Genomic DNA, 10,160 nt, shown 5'->3' with positions numbered 1-10,160 from the left:
TGTCTCAAAAAAGGTTACTGAAAAGATCTATTCTGAAACTAGAAACTGAAACAGAAAGTTTTCTCTAGTGCATTTAAAAACAATTGCCTTGTGACAGAACTTCTCTTTACATTTAAAGGCTTCAATTTCTCAGTAGCCTACAGATGAAGGAAGCTTTAATGAAACAAAAAGTGTCAATCACCTCAGTGGCCAGACCTTGGCAGTATAAAAACAGAGTTGCTGAAATCTCATTATTCATAATATCATCCGTCAGACATTTGAGAGATTATACAAGATCAAAAACAAATGAAAACAGCTACTTTCATTGTTCTCGTCTGTCTCCTTGTGGTGGAGGTGAAAGGTGAGCTCTCTCTCATATAAATAATGTTTTATGTTTGTTTTTCACATTAAAATGAACTTAGTGTGATACTTTGAAATAAGAATTCTAAAACTGATCTGAAATTAACACTGGGTTGTTTCAGGCCATTCACTGGATGTGAAGGGCAGATGCATTTGTGCTGATAAAGGAGTGAATAAAGTCTCTCGAAAGGCAATCGAGAAGGTTGAAATCATCCTTCCAAGTCCTTCTTGTAAAAGACTGGAGATTGTGTAAACATGTTATTTTTGTTTATACATAAATGCTTTGTCTTAGATATCAAATAACTGCCAATTTTCTTTGTGTCTTGTTTGTGAAGTGTCACTATGAGAGGAGCAGGGCAGAAATGCTTGAATCCAGGGTCAAGATTTACCAAGAAGTATATACTGACAGCCATTCAAAAAATGTCAGCATGCAAATATATTTATTTCCTTGAAATTCAGTTAAAAAATATAAACATCAGGCCTGCACTGCCAGAGCATTGAAATGAATGCTAGGAAATGAGGCAATCGTGGCCTAATGGTTAGAGAGTATGATTTGTAACCCAAAGGTTGTGGGTTCGAGTCTCAGGTCTGGCAGGGATTGTTGGTGGGGGGAGTGAATGAACAGTGTTCTCTTCCACTCTTAATACCACGACTGAGGCGAGACCCTTGAGCAAGGCACCGAACCCCCAACTGCTCCCTGGGTGCTGCAGCAAAATAGCTGCCCACTGCTCCGTGTTTGTGTGTTCACTACACACTGCTGTGTGTGCACTTGGATGGGTTAAATGCAGAGCACAAATTCTGAGTATGGGATGCCTCACTTTCACAGTCACTTTTACTTTCACTTCCGAAAAAAGTACTATTCATTCTGTCTTCTCTTAGCAGAAACACACAGAAGGCCGCAGTATGAATCAAGCATAGAGCCAATGTCCTGATCCACGGATCCGCCTGTGTTGATTGATCTTGAAATCAATAACCAAATCTTAAAAATCATCTGCTTTCATACATAGTGCCTGAAAAACTGGAGACTAAATTGATTCTTTTATTTAGCTGACCTCCAAATGCTCTGATATATTCAGCGTACACTAGATTGCACTAGATTGCTGTTCGTGATTTGTTCTCAAGTTCTTTCTTTATCCTATTCTCACAATGAAGGATGTGTTGTGAAAAAGGAATTATTGACATCATGTCAGTAACATGTCATGTACTTTCCCATCTGAGAATCAAATATGAAATAAAATATCAGTTTCACTTGGCTGTCTGCATTGCAAACTTTAATTAATTATATTTATTAAAGCACAAGCATGAAATACTAAAGTCAAAATACTTTTAAGGCACAGTACTTTGATGGGAGGCACTTCTGTCTTGAACATTATGTAATAACTGTAATTATTCTCTCTCTCTCTCTCTCGCTTTCACTCTCTTTTTCTCTCTCTGAAAAGTATACTGCCTGTTTAATATAAATCATATAATTTCTCAGAAGTACTTCGTTCTAGAGGAAGTCACTTGGCTGCTTTGTCGTCAAAATGCTGCAGCAAACACAGAAAGACATGCATTAAATTTCCTGTCCTACTGATTACTGCTCAGAATATATCAGTGTGGGTGCAATTACAATTCTGATGCAGAGCCTGTTTATTGATCTTGCGTGTTTAAGTCCTCTATTTGAATGCTGAATAAAAGTAATCTCAGTGCACTCTAAAACATGCTGGGTTAAATATAACCCAGCGCTGGGTTAAAAAGGGACAAACCCAGCTATTGGGTTGTTTTGACCCAGCGGTTGGGATGTTTTGAACACAACCGCTGGGTCAAAACAACCCAATAGCTGGGTTTGTCCCTTTTTAACCCAGCGCTGGGTTATATTTAACCCAGCATGTTTTAGAGTGTACAGCTTTCCTCTTCAACCTCTTTCTCTGAGGAGTTGCTTTCCCCACCTTCCTCTCCATCACACTTTGCACACTCCTCATCTTCATCACAGCAGAGTGCCAGAATGCTTCATACTCCCTCCCTGCATATCTCAGATATGTGTGAAGATGAGAGTAGGAGGGGAGAAGGATACTGATAAAAGAGAGGAAAAGGACAGGAGATAAGAGAAGGAAGACCAGTGATTAGCTTGATGGTCAGTGACGATGATGATCAAGTAGAAGAGATTGGCAACTTTTAACCTGATATTTGAAACAGTATCCATGTTGATTAATGAGAGCTTAAATTATTTGATGATTAAGACACAACATAACAAAAGCTGTGTCTTAAAAATAAAGGTTCTTTATTGGCACATATGATTCGACGAAGAACCTTTAACATCCATGGAACCTTTTAATTCCCCAAAAGGTTCTTTATAAATGTATAAAATGTTTCTTTTAAGAACTGTTCACTGAGAGGTTCTTAGGGGAACCAAAAATGGTTCTTCTATATGACACTACTGAGAAAACACCCTTTTGGATCTTTTATTTTTAAGAGTGTGTCCTCATTTGAAAACATTTGAATTGTACATATATGCACACAAGCAAAGTCTTAAAATGTGTCTTAAAAGTTTTATTTCAAACAGGATCCCTTCAAAGAACTTTGAGTACAGTTTAGTCGAGTTGAATTTGAGCTGAGACTATCAGAAGGAAAGAAAGAAAGCATATTGTGATGATTAACCGACAGATTTTGTGCTTGGAATTCAAAAACGAATCATTTTAGTTTCTTGGTCCTTTATGTTTAAATGTATTGTGAAAACCCAGAGTAAAATTGTATTGCTCAGGAGACTTGATGGAGATCTCACTCGTGTTTCATGTAGCTTTCAATATATTTCTCCTGAAATTCATTTGTAGAAATAAAAACAGAAATAATAAGAAAGGAATTTGGATAGCTTAGATTACTTGGTCTTGGAGGAATTCAATGAGAAATGTCATATTAAGTGTATCTTCACATTGTTGATCAGATTGCTGAAACATGTAGGAAGAATTCTCAGTTTGCTCTCCATTTAGTTTCATTGCTATAGAGTCTAAGATCAGATATTATAAAGTCTATAAAGTCATGCATATGAAATAATAGATGGAATCTATTTTTTTAAATTAGAACACTTCATTGAACCTGAAGAGAAAATATTTTGAAATATATGTGTATTATTGTTTGTATCATATTTAATAGCTCAGGCTTTCATGGCTCATATTGTACAATATAGTGAGAATATGGAGCTCACACCTGAGGAGGAAAAAAAAAACTCTATTTCATTCAGATATCCAAACTGTCCAAAAATATCCAATTTGGTGCAGATGTTGTTGCAGATAAATTCTTATAGCTTGTAAGTAAATCATGAGATCGTCATAACAGAACTTACATAAAATGCATATAAATGCATATAAATCAGTACACTCTAAAAAATGCTGGGTTAAATATAACCCAGCGCTGGGTTAAAAAGGGACAAACCCAGCTATTGGGTTGTTTTGACCCAGCGGTTGGGTTCAAAACAAATTTTAACCTAAATTTAAATTTAACCCAGCATTTTTTAGAGTGTATCACTCTCTATCTCCCAATAATATGAAAATTATATTTAAATGCTTAGTTTTATGTTCAAAGCTATGTCATTTTTATTGTGGGGGCAAAACATATAATATAACATATAATGCAATGCATTGATGAACAAATAAACGCTCCTCAAAACCCTGATGGATCATATATGATATTCACATTTTAACATGATTTTTCTAAAAAATCAAGTAAACCTACATTGCTTCAGCCCAGTAAGCGTTCATCATGAAATATTACTAACAATATAATTTACCCTTATGCTTACTTTATAAAAATCAGTAAAGATTTCACAGCAAAAAGTGTGTCACAAGCTCAAGGTGGACAGTTTTAAAATGATATAAGGGTTATACTTACACAAAAAAAAAAAGGATAGCTTATCAGTCAGGTGAAAAAAAGCAGGTATTTTAGATTGTGTACAACCGGTTTTCAGCAAAGTTTTGATCATATAGATGCCTTAGAAATGTATCTATCAGATAAGACACACTAGGCTTTATAGGGTCAAATAAGTTTGTCACGTAAGAAAGCACTCCAGTTGAGTTGTTTTATTGCACATTTGTAGAAAAAGATCCTCAAAAATGAAGATAATGATGATGAAAAATGACATGGAGAAAAACAAGACAACAAGTGAGATCTTCGCTGTCAGCCCTGTTACAACAGCACTGGTTAGATCAAGCGAGTGAGTCAGCCATCTTTACTGGCAACACTTTTAATGGTTAAGATCATTTCCATCATCCTGCCAGTCAGTTCCTCCCACCCTCAAGCTTTCATCCAACATATACACTATTGTGATCTTCATATTGTACATTTGAAAGGGAATCCATCAAAACCTCTTTAAATTCATCTGAGAAAGCGAATGAGTGATGGAGAGAAAGAGAGAAAGAGAAACAGCAGCAAATAAGTGCAGTTTGTTCATCCGTGTCTGTAATTTCATCCATCCTAGGCCCTGTAATCATTCACTTCTCTCTCTCTTTGTCTACTGCTATACGGTCCTCCTCCTTCAACATGGTGCATGTGATCTTGGTCTTAAACACAGCTTTTTTCTTGCTTTAGATGTGTTTATGTGTCTGTCTATGAGTAAGAGAGGATGAAAGAGACAGATAAAGGCTGAGAGTGCTGATGAAAAGTGGTCAATCATAGAAATTATGACTCATCTCACGCAATCAGTGTCACATACATGCATGTAAAACTCTTCGCGGATTGATGTACCAGTTGCTCTATGACCATGTTCTGGTTTTGCACAATAAAACAGTGACAAAGAGAATCTGGATCATAATTTCATTGTTTTATGTGTGTCAGTAATCTGTGTGTGTGTGTGTGTGTGACAGTCCAGATGAGTCAATACTGGGGGAGGCAGTCATTGTGGGTTGGATGGGTTTAATTGATCACTATGCCGAAGGAGACAAACTCACTTCCACCCTCCCTCTGCCATCTGTGGGGTCACAGACACAAGCTGATTTTAGCAATGCAATGCACTGACTTGTTCCATAACCCCCCCCACAGCAATTCGGCATTGGACAGTTGACTAAACAAACTGGCTGAACAAATTGAACTGTCCTGTTCTGTATTTTCTAATTGGCAGGATTTCACATGAACAGTTGCTGTCAGTGAGCTGAACTCAGATGCTGCAACAATCTGTTTGAGGGATCAAGAGATTCTCGTAATGTTACGTCGTCACCTAGTGGCCATTAAATGTGATTGCATGAGTCAATACTGCCTGCCTACGGAAAAAAAAAATAAAAAATAAAATAAAATAATATATAATATATCAAGGCAATAATGTAGGTTATGATAATGGTTATTTGTATTTTTTATTCATTTTTTTTTTAACCAATATGCCAGAATAATGATTTGATAGTAATATTTTAATTAGTCAATTTTTGTTATTTCATTTCATTTTTATTTTGTGTTTTATAATTATTTTATTATTAAATACGACTGAATTACCACTAAAGCGCATATACTGCATTTTAACTGCACATGGATTATGTGATGTGGATTAATGCGTTTTGAACTTTGGTATTTCATATTTTATAAATTATGTTGTTCTTAATTTTAAAAAAGTTGTTTTTTAAAAAAAAAAAAAATTATTTTCCTTTTTTGACAGCTTGTGTTAAATAAAATGTTTTATTTCTTGGACAATAACAGTGGAAATGTTGGCACTTTTTGTTGCCAAATATTCACTGCAATGATGTGGATAAATGGAGTGATGCGAGTGTGAAACTGTGACAGCTAGCAGTCTTCTGGAAGAAAGCTGACAACAAAATGACTAGAAAATGTCACAAGCACAGTTCCTTTAGGAATGTGTACAGTGCACTGTATTGAACAACTGCGAAAGATTAGAGGTATGTCCATATGTCAGTCACTATGTTGTGAATAGAGTGTCTCTGTATCAAAGAGAGGGAATCAAACAAACTATTATAGAGCAAATCACTGTGATTGAATCTGCCTTCAGGATGCAATTTCTGCACCATGTGGAGACTGGACATGAGAGATGCTGTGACGTCATCATACTCAAAGAAAACCACCTGACCCACTGAATTCTTCAAGTGATGTAAATATTGACACTAATCCTTTTAATATATAATAATTAAAAACTGAAATGCAAATGTTATGAATCTGAGTGAGTGATGACATCATTACAGAATGCTACAGTCTGCTTTCTGGATTGGTTGGCATGGAGACAAAAGTGGCCATATGGGCAGGTTCATTTAAATTAATTATTTCTTTTCTATTTCAGTTTATCAAGAATGTTGAGCATTGTTTAGTATTTCTAAATAAATAAGAAAACACTGCATTTTTCATTGGCTGTTTTATTTCTAGGTACAGACCCTTATTTTTAGATAAGACAGATGCTTTTTATACGTTTTTTTAATTAAACATTTTTTTTATTACCATTGCATGAGGAATTTATCTGATGTATTTCGTATTTACTTGCATGAAGTTTAATTTGTTGACTAAACCTTTTAACAAAAGACAGCTGCCAGTAATTGATCATTTTAAGGCAAAACATTTTCACATTTTCTGTGTATTTATAATATTAATTTATTATTTATAGCCTACTTATAATACATATATACTATATGTATATTTAAATACCGTAAACTCCCTTTGTGATTTTAAAACATAAGACAGTATCCAGATTTGAAAACTACAGTAAGATTTAACTTCTGCTGTTAATAAGATTTTGGTGGGCTACTATTAGATGGATTGCCTAAATGTCCTAATTCAGATGGGCTACCTGTTTTTTTTTTTTAATGGTATATCAAAAAGTGTATATTTTTTAAATGTGATTGTTGGTACATTTTACCAGTTTTTACCATACTTTCAAAACAAAAATTAAAATAGGAAAAATATGCAATATGAAAATAATTGAAGACAAAATGTGTTTTACTGAGAAAAAACAAGATTTGTTTTTTAAAAAGCCTTTTTCCAAAAGGTACATCTGGAAAAAGGGGGGGTCGTCTTATAATCAGGGTCGTCTTATATTCGGGCCAATACGGGTAAATACATAAATATATATATATATATAATTTCTCAAATTTTGTGTCAATATATTTGTTAAATGTGTCAATATATTTAATATTATTTTGTTATTTTGATATTTTATATTGTTGTTTATTAGTTTTTTGTTATTATAAAAAAATATTACCATTACTTTTTTTATTTAATTTTAATCACTATTTTAAATTTAGTTTAATGTTTCATAGAACAATAAGGGCTTTTATTTTGAAAAAACACGGACAAGCCGGAAGTTGGAAGAGTGTCTGCAGCATATACCGGTGTGTTATTGTCTCGATTGTTGGTCTAATAAGTCTAATTTTAGTTTTAGTTATTAACTTTGAAATAAGATATTTACTTTTGTTATTTCATTGTCAGGTTTGTGACCAGCAGCGATGAGGACTGTGCTTATGGTGGCTGAGAAACCCTCTCTGGCTCAGTCCATTGCCAAAATCCTCTCTAAAGGTGAATATGTATAAAAGATTGAGTGTTTGAAAAAGTACATATATTGCATATAATTACAGGTCCGCCAATTATAAATAGGGGAGGAGTTGATTTGGTTTTCCAGTTTTTTCAAATGAAATACCACGCTTGATGTCCTTTTGGGTCTTGTTTGACATTCTGTCAGGCTGCAGGACTTTTCAAATAAGCAGGAAAAAAGTTACAGGGTGTTTTTTTTTTCTTTCTTTCTTTTTTTTTTTTACATGTCGACTATTTTAAAAGAAATAACAGTCTTACATTTTGAATTCATTTGTTTCTTGAATGAGAGAAAGAAGTTTTTGTTACATAACTAGTTTATTCAATCACATTTACAAGCATTCAGCAACTCAAGACATCTATATTGTAGTATGCATTGTGGTGTTGTTTGTTTAAGATGATAAGCATTATTATTCAGTAGACTTCTTTGTGGTTGACATTAAATTTAAGTGACACTATTATAATAATAGTTGAAGTTGAATCAAGTGCATGAATTGTTAGACCCAGCGCTAATTCTGTCTGGATGTAGCACATATACAGGCAATGTTCACATCCTCGAATTCCAGTGCGTAAGTTGGGCATCTTGGGTTTTTTCTGAGAAATGGCATTTTGATTGCAATGGGGATGCTCTCCAGACTGAAAGAGCTGTCGACCCCCTTACAGGAATGACTGTTCAGGCAGTTTGCTTCATAGATGATCTGTGGCACACGGTCCAGGTCAATGTTCTCCCTGTTATTGGTGCAGAAAAAAAATAAAAAATATTCAGATGTATTCAGAATTTGATGGTCTATAATTGTCCTAATTGGCATCAAAACATCTTTCAGATAGGACTGTCAAATTCTAAATCGTTACAAAATTTAATAAGAAAATGGTTGGATGTATCCTGTATAAAATGGACCTGTAGTATACCTTCTCTTTTACTGGCTGTAAATCCATATTTTAAAAAGGCTTACAAATCTGCTGTACTCACTCGTAGCTCCATGCAGCGACGCTGCGCTCGTTGATTCTGCTGGGCAGGTTGATGAGCTGTGTGTGGTACTCTTTCAGCGTGGAGGAGCAGTAGGTGTGCTCCACACACTGGGCCATGATCGGACTGCACTGGCTGGGGTTCAAGACCAGCAGAAAAATGCTCAGGAGTCCTAGAATCTGAGCGAGAGAATGAGAAGTAGGCAACAAACCATCATTACGTATTATGTGGGCTTCTTTGTGTTTGGTGTTCTTTGGACGATGGATGTAAACTAATAATATCATGCTCATCTTCAGTCTTTTTTGTTGTGGACACCTTCATGGATTGTGTTCAATCTGAAGCTAATGGCAAAATATAGCGCCTACATTCACATTCACAATTGGCATCATTCAAGCTAAAGAATAATTATAGATTCAGTGTGTCCCTTAGACTATATTAAATGCATCAGTAATGAACAATGAATAAATGTAGTTTACTAAAATTTTGTCCTGGGCTCTCAGTTATAGTAATTTGAGGTTTGCATCTCTGACAGTTTTTTTTTTTTTTAAACAAATTTCTAATAAATACTAAAAACAGATTTTATCCTAAACTGTCGGCTAACTTTCAGGTTCGGATCCCCATCCGTTTTAGTTTAGTTCATTTTTAGTTTAGCAATCAGCCAGGACACTTTTGGTCAATTTAATTTTCATAATTTCTAAATTTTTGATTTTTTTTTTGGTGAATTTTGGGTAAATATTGAATAAAATTTAATGTCAGCAATTTTGTTAACTTATAATTTAACGTCATTAGAGTCCAATGTGTGTGTGTGTGTGTATATATATATATATATATATATATATATATATATATATACTTAAATATGCACACTACCTTTCAAAAATTTGGGGTCTTTTTTTTTTTTTTAAGAAATTCATACTTTCTACTCATTTTCTTTTCATACAAGGAATCATTAAATTGATCAAAAGTGACAGTAAAGACTTTTGTCGTGTTCCAAAAATATATGTATATTAGATAAATGCTGTACCTTTGAACATTTTATGCATCAGAGAATCATGAAAAAAATCAAATGCATGATGGTTTTCGCAAAAATACTAAGCACAGTTGTTTTCAACATTGATGATAATCAGAAATATTTCTTGAGCAGCGAATCTATATTAGAATGATTTCTGAAGGATCATGTGACACTGAAGACTGGAGTAATGATGCTGAAAATTCAGCTTTGCATCACAGGAATAAATGACATTTAAAATATATAAAAATAGAAAACAGTTATTTTAAATTGTAATAATATTTAGCAATTTTACTGTTTTTAATGCATTTTTGATCAAATAAATGCAGCCTAGATGAGCATAAGAGACTTCTTTAAAAA

The 10,160-nt window shown here is 34.1% G+C and overlaps 3 protein-coding genes across 3 annotated transcripts in view; 2 read left to right on the top strand and 1 right to left on the bottom strand.

Annotated features, from left to right (window-relative positions):
* Positions 1–285: 285 nt before the first annotated feature.
* On the top strand, positions 286–4,927 carry LOC107755810 (C-X-C motif chemokine 11-like). Its single transcript, XM_016572730.1, has 4 exons — positions 286–340; positions 462–588; positions 675–761; positions 4,900–4,927. Exons 1-4 carry the CDS (start codon positions 286–288, stop codon positions 4,925–4,927), a joined length of 297 nt encoding a protein of 98 aa, XP_016428216.1.
* A 2,649-nt stretch (positions 4,928–7,576) lies between these two features.
* LOC107755840 (DNA topoisomerase III beta) overlaps positions 7,577–10,160 on the top strand; it is a 16,442-nt gene continuing 13,858 nt past the window's right edge. The window contains exons 1-2 of the mRNA XM_016572771.1: positions 7,577–7,628; positions 7,726–7,812. Coding sequence (XP_016428257.1) covers positions 7,743–7,812 — 70 coding nt within the window. The 5' untranslated portion in view covers positions 7,577–7,628; positions 7,726–7,742. The remainder of the gene's footprint in view (positions 7,629–7,725; positions 7,813–10,160) is intronic.
* The window catches only part of LOC107755842 (interleukin-17A), a 3,800-nt gene continuing 1,819 nt past the window's right edge, over positions 8,180–10,160 (bottom strand). The window contains exons 2-3 of the mRNA XM_016572772.1: positions 8,795–8,970; positions 8,180–8,553 (exon numbers count right to left, since the gene is read on the bottom strand). Coding sequence (XP_016428258.1) covers positions 8,334–8,553; positions 8,795–8,970 — 396 coding nt within the window. The 3' untranslated portion in view covers positions 8,180–8,333. The remainder of the gene's footprint in view (positions 8,554–8,794; positions 8,971–10,160) is intronic.

This window comes from Sinocyclocheilus rhinocerous, unplaced genomic scaffold (assembly GCF_001515625.1).
Source record: "Sinocyclocheilus rhinocerous isolate Xijiao unplaced genomic scaffold, SAMN03320098_v1.1 scaffold352, whole genome shotgun sequence".
Classification (NCBI taxonomy): Eukaryota; Metazoa; Chordata; class Actinopteri; order Cypriniformes; family Cyprinidae; genus Sinocyclocheilus; species Sinocyclocheilus rhinocerous.
Note: the sequence above shows the minus strand (reverse complement) of the source record. Positions and strands in the feature narration are given on the sequence as shown.